At 42.7% G+C, this 16965-nt stretch overlaps 1 protein-coding gene across 1 annotated transcript in view; it reads right to left on the reverse strand.

The window, feature by feature from the left end:
• ACSM5 (acyl-CoA synthetase medium chain family member 5) overlaps positions 1–16518 on the reverse strand; it is a gene marked incomplete at its 5' end in the record, with an annotated part of 89460 nt that extends 72942 nt beyond the window's left edge. The window contains 2 exons of the mRNA XM_024744618.1: positions 12467–12674; positions 16321–16518. Coding sequence (XP_024600386.1) covers positions 12467–12674; positions 16321–16518 — 406 coding nt within the window. The remainder of the gene's footprint in view (positions 1–12466; positions 12675–16320) is intronic.
• Positions 16519–16965: the final 447 nt, after the last annotated feature.

Raw genomic sequence — 16965 nt, forward strand, 5'->3', positions numbered from 1 at the left:
TTTAGCCCTTTCCTCCACCTGATTTCCCTCTTACTCTCAGTCTCTTTTAATGATTCCTCCTCATTTCCTTTACTCGCACTCACTCCATACAGGATCTCATCCAGTATTGTAGCTTGAACCCCAGCTGCCTTGTCAATGACCATACATGTGTCTCCAGCCTGGATCTCTCTCCTGCGCCCTAATCAGCTTGACCTGTCTCCTCAGATGTCTAACAGGCCTGTCAAACATGCTTTGTCCAGAGCTGAGCACCTGATCTTCTCCCCCTCAGTGAAGCATCCCACTCCACCTGCCCCCTTGGCCATCTCAGTGAATGTTACCGCTTACGCAGCTCTTTTTGAGTCACAGGGTCAGAAAAACAAAACCCTTTCCAGATCATTGAGTGGATAATATAAAAACTCAGAGTGGAACAGTAACTTGCTTAAGGCCACACAAAAAATCAGTCTCCGGCCCAGGCCTGGAACCCTAGCCTCCGGAAGGGGGGCTCATGCCCAGGCTGCTGACTTACAGTGGATTCTCAGGCACCAAGATTAGAGCAGGAAATCAGAGGGCTCTAAGCTGCTGAGACAGACTGTGTTCCAGGAACACCCACCAAAGGAAAAGTATCTCAGGCCACCTTGGCTCCTGTATCCTTGCAGATGGGGAAAGGACCCCTGATGCCACAGCGCTTCCCTGCCTGCTCCCCTGCACCCTATGCCCACTCTTAGAGAGTTATTCCTTCGATGTGCTGGCCACCAGCCATGCATCTGCTAAAAGAGCCCCGTGACAGGCAGGAATGGGGGCTCCCTAAAAACAGATGTCTCTGTTGGAGGCTCACAGGCCGGGGGCAAGACGAGGGTGCTGGTTACCTGGCAGTGACTAATTGCTGAGGACACGAGTGACAGAGACCCACATTAGGGGACATCTAGGGAAGCCAGAAGGGCTTAAAGATCCTAGAAGCCAGGGTCCAGGGTCTGGCAAGAGAAGAGAAGAGGTATATCTGGAGAGGATACCCGAAGCAGTTTGCTTTTCTCTGGGCAACCCTAGAAATAATACGCTTGAGAAACCTGTTTATGTAGAGCAGCAGCTGTGTCCTGGGAAGAATTCCGGACCCTTTCTGGAGAAAATCATAGAATTTCACCACCTAGCCCCTCCAGTCCTAAAGGTATCCATCCTTTCTTAAATACCCTTGCAAAAGGTATTTCTGAATGTCTCAAAATCACACAGTCATGAGACTCAACTGTCTTCTAGGAAGTTCTCCCCAATGTCTGCCCTAAATCCCTCTTGCTGTCACTGCTCTGTGCCCTCTCACTACCTACTGACAGAGAGGCTTCAGAGAACCAAGACCATGAGGACAGCTATACAAGTCCTTCCCTTCTTTCCAGTCACTCCCTTTATTTTGACCTATTTGCCACAAAGAGTAGGAGAATACCTAGAGTGGTGACCTAGATCTTGAAGAATAAGACACCTGAGTTGCTGTCCCTGCTAAGGCTCTATTTAAGAAATAGTTGAAAGCACTTGGAAAGGGAGATGAGGCTTTCTGAAGGAATTTGATGGAAAGACATAAGAATTACCTCCTTGTCAGTTCTTGGAGTCTCTTGAGAATCTCAGGATCTCTATGGGTCTACCAGGAATCCTGAAATGGTCAGCTGTTTCTCCTGTTGCCTCCTCCTCTTTTAAAGGCTCCCCACACCGTCTTGGGTGTCTATCAGAGACATCAAGGCCTCTCACCTCTGCTTCATTTACTTCCGTGGATTGAGGAGGGATTTCACCTTGTCCCATGCATTCCTCCTCACTGCTGCTCTGAGTGCCTTAATTGCCTCTCTGCCTGAGATTGGATTTGTGCTTTCTTCTGTACCAGTCACCCCCTCTTCTGTGTACAAATACCCTCTGGTTCGTCAGCTCCAGTGGTTGGCAATCTCTTCATTCATGACCATGCAGTAGGATTCATGGTTAAGTATCGGGGGCCTGAAATTTGTCTAGATTTGAATATGGCCTCCTCTATTACTGAATTGTGTGCTCTTGAAGAAGTTATGTTGCCCTTGCCACGCCTCAAGCCTCAGTCTTCTCATCTGAAAATGGGGGATAATTCTAAAATACTTCTTAGACGTGTGAGGATTGAACTTAATGCACATCAAGCATCCAGCACATGAACATGTTTACAACATTTCTAGTATCAGAAATTGCTAACCTCAGCTGCTTCTGGAGAGGGGAGCTAGTTTGACCTTGAAACAGGTCAAAGTGTCCTTATATTTTTTTAAACTTATTCAAATTTGAATTTTTATTTACTTAAAAGTTTTAATAGTTGAAAACTAAACCAAATGCATAGCACATAGTGAGCACTTAGTAAATCACAGTGGGAGAGACTTGAAGGGGAGTCTTTGGACTTAAATTCACACAGCAGCCTGGGCAGGGGGCCTGGGGTCATTGACCTTCCTGCAGATCATGTGGATGCAACAGATTTGAAGAATGAGGGTCCTGATCCTGGGAACAGTAGTTAAGGTCCCACGAATGGAAGGGAACCTAAGAAAAAGTCATTTGTCCTCCCAGAAATGGAGGCAAAAGGACCCACCCGATAATTTGGTTTAGGCGTTCTGGAGCCAAGTTCCCCATGATAAGCCATGGAACACTGTCTTCCCTGGAAATATCTGTCCCTGTCAATTAGCCAACAAATATTTATTGACTGCTGCTCTCAGATGGACACAGAGGTAACCAAGACAGCTCCCTCCCAGTGCGGAGGTGAGATAGCTAATAACATGTAAAATGATTAAGTTCATTTTAGATACTGTTAAGGATAGGTCAGAGGTCAGATAGGCCACACCTCTACTTATCACCTACCAGTGAATCCTAATTTCATGCAAAAGAAATGTCAAAGTGTTTACCACACCACCCAAGGCCCCACATGGTCTTCATACACACTCCCATCCTCTGGCTTTATGTTCTGTCCATTTACCACTCACTGCGAAAGAGCCCCACTGGCCTCCTGTTCCTTGAAGTCACGTTCTGCCTCAGGACCTTTGCATGTGCTGTTTCTTCTCAGACTACTTTTCTCTGGTATCTGTGGATAACCCCCTTCCTCCTTCAAATCTTTGCCAAAGATTTTTGTCACCTTCTTTGTTACCTTGACCGCCTACTTCAAATTTCCAGCCACTGGTTCTCCCTCCCCACATTTACACAGTACTATTTTTTCCTTAATACTCATTGCTTTCTATCACATTATAGAATTTACTTACACATTATTTTTTATCTGTCTCTTTCCTTTAGAATCTAAGCTACATGAAGACAGAGCTCTTTGCCGTGTCTTGTTCATTGATTTAGTTCAAGAACTCTGTAAAATATCTAGCACCGAGTAGGTGCTCAGTAAATATCTGGATTAGTAAATAAGGGCTATGAAGAAAAACACAGACTGACGTGTAGAAAAAAGTGTAGAAAAAAGACAACACATGCCTTGGGTAAAAGGCAGGGCTGGGGAAGAGGAGCAGCTCTAAGCTGGATTTAAGTTTTGATTTAGTTTGGACTAAACATTTTTTTTTTTTTTGCGTTACACGGGCCTCTCACTGTTGTGGTCTCTCCCGTTGTGGAGCACAGGCTCCAGACACACAGGCTCAGCGGCCATGGCTCACGGGCCCAGCCACTCCGCGGCATGTGGGATCTTCCCGGACCGGGGCACGAACCCGTGTCACCTGCATCGGCAGGCGGACTCTCAACCACTGCGCCACCAGGGAAGCCCTGGACTAAACATTTTAGTACCTGAAAATGAGGCTTGAGAAGGAATAAAAAGATAAGGGATATTCCTGAGGATATACAGTCCTTTGGGTGAGGAAGAGAGAGGAGACATAGTGGCACTAAATATTAGTGACAGGAGTAAAAAATAGAGCCATTTTCTGACAGTAGCCCATCAAGCCCAGCCCACTCAATGTCTCCATCATTTCTGCCACCATCAGGTTAGGTAGGGTATCCTGGGATCCCCAAAAAGTTCCTAACATGGGGATCCAGGGGAGCTTTGCAAAAGGAATGAAAAGCTGAGCCACGTGAGCGGCTAAGTTGAGCCCTCAGGCCAGGAAGAGGCAAAGTTGAAGAACAGGGGGAAGTTCAGTAGGAAAAGGACAGGGGCGGAGTCCAAGAAGGCAGACTGTTAAAGAGAAAAACCACAGGCCCCAAATGGTATCACTTGTGTTAAAGCCATGATACCAAACTTAGATTTAATACCTGACCAAATTGCAGTTTCAACCTTCACCAGAAACGTAATCTTAACCAACCCGTTTGGAATTTTCTTATTAGCACCAATGAGGTAATCCCCTGGGCATCTGAGTGATAAAACCCTTGCCCTTGCCTTTCCTTCTCCACCAAAAGAAGATGTCCTGGCCTAAAAATAATAATCCTTTCTTTTCTTTTGCTAGTAGCTCCCTTGCTCCAACATTCTTCCTTAAAAACCTTCTATTTTGTGCAACCCTGGGAGCACCCTCCAGGTTGCTAGACGAGATGCTGCCCTGTTCATAAATCATTGAATAAAGCCACTTAGACCTTCAAATGTACCTGGTTGAATTTTGTTTTTTAACAAGAATTCAGAAATCTTGTTTTCCCACTGGAAAGGTTGGAAGGGGTCTTGGTAGGGTCTCCAGCTCCTGACAGAAAAAGGGGTGGAGACCCAGGGAGGAGCTGCTATGCGAGTCCCCACTGGCCTTCAGTCTCTTTATCTGTTAAACGGAGATTATAATACTTTCTTCTTAGGAGATTATAATACTTTTCTTCTTTCTTACTTCTTATAATACTTTCTTCTTATAATAACTAGAATTAGATCGGATCAGTTTTCCCTAAAGTGGGTTTTGCAAGGTGATTTTAGATGAGCAGTTTTCATGTTCATGATTATTTTGATGAGCATTAGAAAAAGTTAACTGAACTACAGACTCCTCTTTCAATGCATATTATATTGCTTAGGGTTTAGATATTTTCTTTGAAAGGTGAGCTGATTTCCAGCACAGATGGTGTGTGGCTACAGCTACAGTCCTGATGGTAGAATGGGAATGAGTAAAGGTTGAGGTGAGTATTTCAGCAGAGCTTCTAGCCAGTGTGGAATCGGTTGCCAATAAAGTGACAGCACTTGTCATTGCTTTCACTACCAGTGACTTCTGGGTCTGCGTGTGCTGGGGGCTCCCTATGGTAATGCAGCTGAGAGCTTTGCTTTTGACTTTTTGGAGCAGAACTGGGCTGAGGTGACTGTGGCGCAGTTGGCTGGGGAGTCCGGTGTGTTGTGGGGTGTGGAGGGCAGTCCTAAGGGGAGGGAAACTGGGCTTCCCCCCGCACCTTGTTATCTTTGCCTCGTTCTGACTGAAGTCTGAAAAAAGGCCCCTAGGTGGCGAGCTCTGATTATAGCTGGAAAACAGGCTGGTTCAGCCCAGGGCAGGGAGTCCAGAGAACATCAGCCCCGCAGGCAAGGAAGCTGAGGCTTAGAGAAGAAAGCAGTGTAACCACAATGACAGAGTTGGTAGGTGCCACTTCCCCAGGTGTCATTTCCATCCAAGCCCCTGGCTTTGGGGGAACTGACATTTTGGAGACTCACTAGGAATTCCAGCAGCACCCAACGTAAGACAGCCTCAGCTCAAGAACACTGGTGAACACCTGCATGTTTTCCTTGCTTCTGGTGCCCCCTCCTGGTAGGTATTGGGCAAATCACCAAAGTCCTCTGAATTTCCACCTTTGTAATAAAGCGAATTTGCCCAGTCTAGGAATGCCATAAAGACAAAAGACATAAAGAACAAGTAAATCACTTGGACAAGTTTTTTTTTTCTTTTAAGGGACTAGTGACATTTTAGGAGGTACATTTCTCTGCCATAAACCTTCAGTGGCTCCCTTGCACTCACAGGAGAAAAACAAAATTCCTAAACCGCGCCATCCTGAATCAGTCATGAAAAGTGACGCACGTGTGGATGGTGGAGCTGGACCACCTGGCTTTTAATTCTGTCTCCGTGAGATACTGGCTGTGTGAACTTCAGCAAACTGCTTAACCTCTCTGTTCTATCTGTAAAATAAAGCATGTTGCCCACCATCCAGTTCTACAAGAATCAAGTCGTTAGCCACTGCAGTTGTTGACCTGTAGTACACACTGAAAGGAATTCAGAGCAAAGGTCAGGATGAAACATTAACAGCCAACAGGCCCTTAGATAGTTAGATATATTTCGGGAGAAATTTTTATGAACCCAGATCCTTGCATCTTCCCATACTTAGAAAAGCACTGAAATCATTAGCTGGGATATCTGTTCCTCGTGACTAGCAGCAATCTTCTGCCGAGATATGCACTTGCATGCACACACCCCTTCGCCAAAATCACACACATACTGGCCTCCCCAACCTCTTCTGAGCAGTTCCTCTGAGCAATCTGAGAGACTGTCCCCTCGGCTATAGCCTCAGTAAGTTCCCAAATAAAACTGGAACTCAGGGGCTTCCCTGGTGGCATGCTGATTAAGAATCCGCCCGCCAATGCAGGGGACACGGGTTCGAGCCCTGGTCTGGGAAGATCCCACATGCCGCGGAGCAACTAAGCCCGCGAGCCACAACTACTGAGCCCATGCGCCACAACTACTGAAGCCCATGCGCTTAGAGCCGGTGCTCTGCAACAAGAGAAGCCACCACAGTGAGAAGCCCGTGCACCGCAACAAAGAGTAGCCCCCACTCGCCACAACTAGAGAAAGCCTGCACGCAAGACCCAATGCAGCCAAAAATAAATTAATTAATTTCATAAAACAAAAATCAAGGAAAAACTGGAACTCACAGCTTTCATGTGCATTTTTATTTCAGTCAACATATCTATAAAACGAGGGTGTTATCGGTACCTGTCCAACAGGACGGTTGAGAGTTAAAAAATTTAGAATTGTGCTGACTGTGAGCTGTTTTTAGAAACACAAAACCTGTCTTTCCCACCCCAAGGCCTTTGCACATGCTGTGTCCTTTGTTCAGAAAGCTCATCCCCAACTTCCTTACTTAGTTTACTTCCACTTTTCCTTTGATGCCAGCTTACTGGGGACTTCCTTATGGAAGTCTCCTCTGATACCCTGAGTCCCCCCCAGTCTCAGTCAGTCCCCTCATCTGTGTTTTAACTGTACTCTTTGCTTAATGACATTTATCACAGTGGTGCCTTACTTGCCTTATTCTTTGATGAATAATATCAACCTCCCCGTTAGACTGTAAACTCCACAAGGGTAGTGTCATGGACCAAGTTATGTCCTGTCAAAATTTATATGTTGAAGTCCTAACCCCCAGTACCTCTGAATGTAGCTACATTCACAGACAGGGCCTAGAGAGATGATTAAGTTAAAATGAGGTCATAAGGGTGGGCCCTAATTTAGTATGACTGGTGTTCTTATAAAAAGAGGAGATCAGGACACAGACATGCACAGAGAAGGGGCTATGTGAAGACCTAGGAGAAGATAGCCATCTACAAACCAAAGAGAGTGGCCTCAGAATGAAACCAACACTGCCAACGCCCCTGACCTGGGATTTACAGTCTCAAGAACTGAGGGAATAAGTCTCTTTTATTAAAGCTGCCCAGTCTGTGGTACTTTGTTATGGCAGCCTGAGCAGACTAATACAGGAAAGGACTGGTTGGCTTTGCTTATCACTGTGTTCCCCAAGCCCGGAACGGAGTAGGCACTCAATAAATATTGGTCAATGAGTGAATGGAAGTGCTAAGAGTTGGATAAGCAGCAGTAGGGTCAGTTTCCATCTGTTCTTTTCTGCATGGCTGGTCTCAGCGGCCCAGAGTCACCCCTCTCTGTTTCTGGGCTCCTGAGACATGGCTTCAGGTCCCTGTATCTTTCCTGGGTGAGACATAACACACTAGTATTTGGAGTTGATGTGTTGGTGTGTGGAGGAAGGACAAGACATGAGTCAGAGTATGGTATTGGGTGATTATTTCTTTAAAATAATTTTTTCATTAAAAGAGTTAAATATACTTACTGAGAAAATTTGGAAAATAGAGAAATGTAGAGGAAAGGAAAAATCTATCATCCATTATTTTCAATACCCAGGAAAATTACTATTAACATTTTAGTGTATCTCCCTCCAGTCTTTTTTCCATCTGTAGATTTTCCTTTACATTTCCAAGTGTGGTTCTCCACTATACATATATTATTTTTATACTGATTTAAAATTAATTTAGTTCAAGTTTTCCCCAACACGTATTAGTCCTCCCAGTGCCTGATCCTGAGTGGGAGCCCAGGGAGCATGTACCCATTTGATTTCCCAGCTTATTCAGTCCTAGAACCCGCAGATGTTTACCTTTCCTGGAGTACTTGTACGGAGCGGTCACCCTTTTCACGTGCTCCTGGAGTTCCTGGGTTAGATTCTCTGGATCATGCGAGGAATAGGCTGGAGAAAGGACTATAAATGCCTTTACAACCTGTTGGAAAAAACAACAAACAAACAAAAAACAAAGAATCAGGCCTCATGTAACAACTCTTTTCTCCTTAGCCTAGCCTTGTGAATAAGTGCTCACACTTACCAGCCCAACATGGAAGTTCTACCGGTGACTTGGACTCAGCCAGTTGGATACCAGTTTTTTTTCTGTTGCCTGCCTTTCCAGGATCAAGTATTGGGAGTTATGGCTTTTATGGAGTGATTTTAGAATCCTATTTTAGCTTACCAGCCCAACATGGAAGTTCTACCAGTGACTTGGACTCAGCCAGTTGGATACCAGTTTTTTTCTGTTGCCTGCCTTTCCAGGATCAAGTATTGGGAGTTATGGCTTTTATGGAGTGATTTTAGAATCCTATTTTCCAAACTCTTCCCCATACCTGAAATGACACAGTTAGAAGCCAACATGCTTCCCTTAAGATGCCAATACTTTGGAGAGAGGAGATTCACACACTCCTTAGGGTTCATTACGTATAGGTTTTCCTGACTAGGAAGGCAGCTGGGTACAGGTTTGGACAGACAGGATTGGGGGAAAACGTGTACCACTTGCAAGGGGAGGTAGGTCTTTCTGAGACTGCATGTATGAGTGTTTGCAATCAGCAAGCATTTTGCTGGACAGCTGTTTCAGGCATCCTGAGGGACGTTCCGCACCTTGGTTCTCCATTTTCCCTCTTTTAACTGGAAGGAAGCTGCCAGGAAATGATTAAGGATAGCCGCCCACTGCCATCCGTAGAAGGGTCTAGGCAGCATACTTGCATGCGGGTGGGTGGGCACATGGCTATTGGCTCTGTTTCTTAGGATAAAAGAGCACACTGATACTCTTTGTGCACAGCAATCACTGAAGATAGAAAGGGAGTGGCTGGCCAAGAGCAAGGGTAGGGGAAAGAGCTACGACACCAAACTCTGATTCTCAAAGCTTTGAGTAAAGCTACTGCTCAGTAAGAAAAAGAAACAAATTACTGGCACAGGCAGCAACACCCGTGAATCTCAAGAATGTTACACTGAGTAAAAGAAAGCAGACACAAACCAATGAATACTTTGATGCCATTTACATGAAGTTCTTTTTTTAACAAAAGGCAAAATTAATCTTCAGTGACAACAAACAATTTAGCAATCGCCTGAGCCCTAGGGATTGACTGCAAAGGGGCACAAGGGAACTTTTTGGGGTGATAAGAGATGTTCTATAACTTGATGTGGTGATGGTTACACAGGTATATATACATTTGTCAAAAGTCATTGACCCGTATATTTAACATAAGGGCATTTCATTGCATGTAAATTACACTTTAATTTTAAAAACGCATTCTGAAAAATAAAGAAAAAAGCTATGCTGTCAATACCTAAAAATAAATCTAGCACAAAATCTGTAAGAAGCATACATAGAAAATGTAAAACTCTACAGAACATTAAAGAAGATATACATAAGTGAAAAGATACACTTAATATCATAACGATGTTAATTCTCCCCAAATTGATCTATAAACACTGCATCTCCAACTAAAATGCTAACAGATCCACAGAACTTGACAAGTTGATTCTAAAGTGTATATGAAAGAACAGAGGACCAAGAATAGGTAAAACGTATCTAAAGAAGTTGAGTAAGAAGGAGAGACTTGCTCTACTAGATATTGAGACTTATGATAATGTTTTTGTGGATAAGGCTCTAACTTTCTCAGGGTGATGACGCTTGTTGTCAGCCTGGGCACTGGGAGATGTATTCAAAGTGCCCCCAGCAGAGCCAAGGCCCTCAGAAGGGAATGTGCTACACGAAGCTTAATAACCATATTCACCCCCAAATTGGGGGAGCTCTAAGCAGCCGTAGAAAATGAATTTTTCCCAAAATACTTAGTGCCACAAAAAAGACCCGTGACATAACTTAATGTTAAAAAGTGTACAGTACAAAGTTGTGGTATGGTGCCAATTATGTATGAAACTATACCTGAGGACCCTTTGCTTGCATAGATTTCATTTAAAAAATGTATCATTTCTGTATTATACAATTATATATCTCTTATAGAATAAATAGAAAATAAAGATGAAGGATGACAGAAGATCAGCCTCACTACTCAGATAATCAAGGCTAAAAATTTAATCTGTGTATGGGACCTTTTTATGGCTTATCTGTGATTTTATGCATATACACATTTGTGTGAATACAAAATATTCTATACATGTATTTCTACAATCCAATTTTACTTCAGTTAACAATCATGAACAATCATGAACATCTCCTCACAAGAATAAAAAAGTGTAATGAAATATAAAATATTTGCATAATATTACCCTATGTGGCTATAATATTATTTATTTAAACACTTTCATGTTATTAGAAATTTGGATTCTTTTTCTTTTTAGTCCTTTCCCTTTCCTTTTCTTCTTTTTCTCTCTTTCTCTCTTTTTTTTAATATACAATGCTATAATATCATTTATATAACTAATTTCCCACTGTTAGAAATTCAGAGAGTACCTCCACATTTTTCATCTGTTATAAACAACACTGTAATGAACATCTGTGCATTTGACAGTTTGTTTCCATAGGAAAATAAGTAGATTCCTTATCCTGGGTATAAAGTTGAAATAGGCACATTAATTGACGTGTGCAATCTCAGCTATATGAAATGTATATGCAAATGACGGGGGAATGAGCTTACCTGGTCAGTCCTACTGACCACTCAGCATTCACAGGGCAACTGTGGCCTAACAATCTCTATTAATTTTCAATGTTCCATGATTCTTATGAGGAGATTTAATATTTTTTTCTTAGTTAAAAATGACCCAGAAAGAAAACTAAGAGCTGGTGCTAGTGATGAAAAGAAAAAGTTGAAGAAAACAAAGGTTCTTTTTAGCAAATAACTTTACAACTTGACTCTCTCAATGGAATGATCACAGACCAGAGAGGTCCTGTATTTAAGCTCTATGAGGACAAAGGTCTTATCTTTCCTGTCCAGTGCTGTATACTTAGTGGCATGAAGTAGGCACTCAGTGAATAAGGAATAAATCCTTCAGGAAAGTCAAGGATTTACTTTCACCTACAAAAGTGATTAGAAGAAAATACATTTAAATTTTCACATTATCTCTGCTTGATGGAATTACTATGTTGTTATTGTCATTGTTTTGTAGGTAGATTTCTATGACTTTCAATAAAATACCATGAAAGATTTCTGTTGTAATCACAGAAAAGCCACAAAATACATATACAGCATTTCAAAAACAAATGGACTGATTTTTATCTGCTCCTTCCAATATTGTTGCTGATTGATGGCTTAGTATATACAGCAGATGGAGTTTCTATAAAGCTCGGCTGCACGTTTGAATCACCTTGGGAGCTGACGCACATTCTCAGAAAGTTGGCTCTCACTGATGCGGAACTTGAGTATCAGGAATGTTTGAAGCTTCCAAGGTGCTACTAATGAGCATCCAGGACTGAGAACCATGTCAGCAGAGGTTTTTTTTGTTTTTGTTTTTGTTTTTTTTGCGGTACACGGGCCTCTCACTGTTGTGGTCTCTCCCGTTGAGGAGCACAGGCTCCGGACGCGCAGGCTCAGCGGCCATGGCTCACGGGCCCAGCCGCTCCGCGGCATGTGGGATCTTCCCGGACTGGGGCACGAACCCGTGTCCCCTGCATCGGCAGGCGGACTCTCAACCACTGCGCCACCAGGGAAGCCCTAAAAGATCTATTTATTTGTCAATATTAAAAGACCGGAAGGTTTCTTTCCATAAAAATCCAAGTTTTTTTAATTACAAAAATCAGAAGTTCTGGAAACACTGGCCCTCATTCACACATGGAAACATGCGTTTGGAGTTTGGAGGAGTGGTGGTCCCTGCTGGATGAGGCATGTGAGCTCCAGTTCAGCGCAGTCCTCAGCACCCCTTGCTGCCTCACACCGGCCTGTTTTAATCAATTACAGTGCTATCTGGCCCCTGTACACAATCAAGTTTGTGACTGTTGGGCAAAGGGGAAGTAAACAAAACGCCACACGGGGTTCAATTTCCTCCATCTCCCAAACCTCGTGGGTGCTGCCAAAGCTCGGGCAGGTTGTGTCAGTCCCAACTGGGAGTCTCAGCCCTGCTCACTGACCTGTCCGCATACAAGCCACACTGACCAGCCCCCGCTCCGGGAGCTGAGGAAGCAGCAGCAGCATTCTGTCTCCAGGCTGCAGGCCACACATGCCCCCCAGCACGTTAGCTGCCTTCCTGGACTGCCCCCCCAACTCCTCAAAGCTCCCCTTGACCTCTGCTCCCATGCCATTGACCCACCAGAAGGCAGGGATTGGGGGCCGGTGCCCAGCCTAGGCAGTGGTATTGGCAAAAAAGAAATAGAAACCATTGGTGAGGAATTCTGTTTGCTTGCTGTTGTTTTTCAAGTTTAATTTTATTTTTACAACAGTTATTAAATTCACAGGGTTCAAAAATCAAAATATGAAAAGATATGCTTTGAGAAGTCTTCTCCCGCCGTTGTGCCTATCCACCTGCTCCCCACTTCACCTGTCTCAATGAGTAACCAATATTATTAGTTTCTTGCAAATCCTTCCAGTGTTTCTTTAGGCAAATGTCAAGTATATTCTTTTCTCCATACCATCTTTTTAATGCAAAAGATAGACTAAAATTCATACTGTTGTGTCCTCCCCTTTTATAAATTAAGATATAATTCTCCTAACATAAAATTCACCATCTTAAAGCACATAGTTCAAGGGTTTCTGGTATATTCACAAAGTTATGTAACCATCGCTACCATCTAACTCCAGAACATTTTCATTATCCTAAAAGGAAATATTTCACAGATCAGTAGTCACACCCTATTCTCTCCTTACCACGGCCCTGGCGACCACGAGTCTACTTTCTGTATGGATTTGCCTATTCTGGATATTTGACATGAATGGAATTATACAATATGTGGCCTTCTGTGTCTGGTTTCTTTCACTTAGCATAATGTTTTCAGGTTTATCCATGTTGCAGCATGTGTCAGTGTTACATTCTTCTTAATGGCTGAGTAATATTCCACTGTATGGGTAGACCACATTTTGTTTGTCCATTCATCAGCTGATGGGCATTAGGGTTGCTTCCACTTCCATAATGTTGCTATAAACATTTGTGTATACGTGTTTGTGTGCACATATGTTTTCTATTCTCTTGGATATACACCTAGGAGCACAATGCTAGGTCATATGCTAACTCTATGTTTAACTTTTTGAGGAATTGCCAAACTGTTTTCCACAGCATCTGTACCATTTTACATTCCCACCAGCAGTGTATGAGGGTTCTAATTTCTCTACATCTTTGCTAACCTTTCTTAGCAAACACTTTTTTTTTTTTGTCGGTATGCGGGCCTCTCACTGTTGTGGCCTCTGCTGTTGTGGAGCACAGGCTCTGGACGCGCAGGCTCAGCGGCCATGGCCCTCTGCGGCACGTGGGATCTTCCCAGACCGGGGCACAAACCCGTGTCCCCTGCATAGGCAGGCAGACTCTCAACCACTGTGCCACCAGGGAAGCCTTAGCAAACACTTTTTGTTTGTTTTTGTTCGTTTGTTTTATTTTGTTTATTTCTTTTATTTAACACTTTTTTGTTTCTGTTTTGTTTTTGTTTTTAACTGTGTCACTCTGTGTGAAGTGGTGTCTCATTGTGGTTGGGATTTTCTTCCCCTAATGAATAAAGATATCGAGCATTTTGCCATGTGTATGTTGGCCATTTGTTTATATTCTTTAGAGAAGTGCCTATTTGAATCCTTAGCCAATATTTTAATTGGGTTATTTATCTTTTTATTGTTGAGTTTGAATTCTTTATATATTGCAAATATGTGCAACATGTATATAGGTGTGTACATATATATGATTTATATATGTATATCAGATATGTGATTTGCAAATATTTTCTCCCATTCTGTGGGCTATCTTTTCACTTTGATCTACAAATACTAGAAATTTTCATGAAGTTTGATTTATTTATTTTCTTTCATTGCTTATGTTTTAGAAACCATTACCTAATTCAGGATATGCACTTATATTTTCTTCTAAGAATTTTATAGTTTTTGCTCCTTCATTTAGGTCATTGGTCCATTTTTGAGTTAATTCTTGTATGCAGTGTGAGGTAGGGACCACATTCATTTTTTGCATGTGAATATCCAGTTGTGCCAGCACAATTAATTGGAAGGACAATTCTTTCCCCATTGAATTTTCTTGGCACCTTTGTTGAAAACCGATTGACCATAGATTTATGGGTATATTTCCGGATCCTTAAGTCTATCCCATTCATCCATGCCAATCTTTATGCCAGTACCACATTGCCTTTTTTTTTTTCCCCACACAGTCTTGATTACTGTAACTTCGTAGTAGGCTTTGAAATGAGGAAGTGTGTATACACCAGTTTTGTGTTCCTTTTTCAAGATGGTTTTGGTTATTATGGGTCCCTTGCATTTCCACATGACTCTATGGACAAGACTGTCTATTCTGCAAAGAAGTCTACTGGAATTTTTGTAAAGCTTACAATGAGTATGTAGATCACTTTGGGATGTATTGTCATTTTTTTGCAACTTTATAATTTCTGCCTTAATGGCAAATAAGTTTTTAAAAGTGCAGTTCTACTTATTCATACTATTCCTTTATAAAAGGCAGACTTCAGGTAAGCTTTTAAATGCATGCATAATGTAGAGGCTATTATTTTCTGTCAGTTCTTTGTTCCTGAAAGTTAAACATCAGATGTGTTTTAAACTTCTGTCAGAATAGTCATGAAGGATATGTTATTTTTACATAATGAGGTAATATCTCAGGGGTGTGCTCACTGAGATACACCAAAATCGTAACAAGTTTTTCTTTAATAAATATTTCCTGGATTACTCTAGCCTTTGGCTAGTTTCTAGAGTTCTGAAAAGTTGATTATGACCACTTTTCTAAGGTTTTTATTGCTGCTATTTTTGGAGAAAAAAAATTTTAGAAAGTCCTTATTCCATCCTTTTTTCTGACTTAACCCTATTTGTTTGATCTTTTTCATTAGGAGAAGTCTTCTAAGGATGAGCCTGGTGTAAGCTCACTCTGCTTACACTCTGTAGACAGGAAAGGAGCACCCTGACTCCATCTCTTATTTCTCATTTAATTCACACAGCTCCAAGTGGCATATGAGTCCCTTTTTATAGTTAGAAAACTGAGATCCAAGGAGCCTAGGGATTTGCTCAAGGTCACACTTCAAGCGTGTGAACCACATCTATTTGACAGCAAAGCTTGCTTTTACATCTCAGTCATTCTCACACCACCTCCATAAATTTTACCATATCCACTAACAGTAGACTGTTATTACATCTACTCACAGTAGTACTTGTCTCATCTTTTTTTAAAAACAAGCTCTTCTTAAAATTAACATAAATAAATTTCTTTGAGATAAATTTTATATTCTCCTACTACGAATAAAAAGTACCTTTAACATAGAATTCAGAGAGAGGCACAACAGACACATAAGGAAGGGAAAATGAAGAAGGAAGCAAATGCACAGAGATACCCAAAGAAATAGAGATCATCTGAATTCAATTCTATGTATCTGCTGTGATCTGTGAAAGGCTTTGAGCCTTAGCCAAGCTCTCTCCTTATTTAAAAGGGATGTGCACAACGTGAGGAAGATACTAAAAACAGACTAGGAGTCATACAAAACTTTCTCCTTCACTTGCTCAGAATGATCGGAAGGGAATCCAAAGGGGCGTAACTCTCTCCCTGTGTGATTTGGGCTCAGGAATGTGAGACACACTAGGGATTGGGCAAGGGTGTCTAAGGCTCAAAGACTTGGTTGTAATTGTTTTTCTAAGGTTAAATGCTAACAGTTTAAATTTTAGGACTTGAGAAACTCCCAAGTCAAAATGTCCACATGTCTTGTAGCCCTGAGTCTCACTGGGGTGCCCAAGCGTGGACAGAATCTGATGCTCAAGATGGACCCTGGGACACAGTGAGCTTCACCCTTTCCAGCTGACTCCACACACCCAGCACACCATGGGCAAAGTTGAAGTACTCAGGCACTGGCTGTCTGCCCAGGCTGATGATTTCCCAGGTGGCCACAATCTTCTGAGGGACAGGTAGAGGCGGCAGCTGCCCATGAGACACACAGATACCCCAGGCATTTCTCAGAGCCTGGAGGACCAGTCCTCTTAGCCATATCACCAAAGAGGAGAGAGAGCATCGTCATGAATTCTGGGCTTCAGGGAGACTCTGAGGTTGGAGAGAAGCTTGTGGTCAGCCCTAGGGTGAGCACGGCACATATCGGCTTGTAGAGCGGAGTCCTGGGCTTTAGTCTGAGTTCCATGGTGTGATTTTGATCATTTCTCCTCCCTGGACATGAGGTCTAGCCCCTCCACCTCTACTGTCTGGGGATCTCTGTGGATCTGAGCGCAGGAACTCAGAGCCTGCTTCCCAAGGCTCAGTCCTTCAAAGCGAATCCCTCCAAAAGCCTTTGGCAAACCCTGAACTGGCCTGACAATGCGAAAGAGAACTCCAGGGCGGCACTCTCCAAAAGAAATGCGATGTGAACCACACGTACTCGTGTAATACACAATTCTCTAGTAGTTTCATTCAAAAAAGTAAAAAGAAACAGGTGAAATTCACTAT

The sequence above is a fragment of the Neophocaena asiaeorientalis genome, unplaced genomic scaffold (assembly GCF_003031525.2).
Source record: "Neophocaena asiaeorientalis asiaeorientalis breed wild unplaced genomic scaffold, Neophocaena_asiaeorientalis_V1.1 scaffold91, whole genome shotgun sequence".
Classification (NCBI taxonomy): domain Eukaryota; kingdom Metazoa; phylum Chordata; class Mammalia; order Artiodactyla; family Phocoenidae; genus Neophocaena; species Neophocaena asiaeorientalis.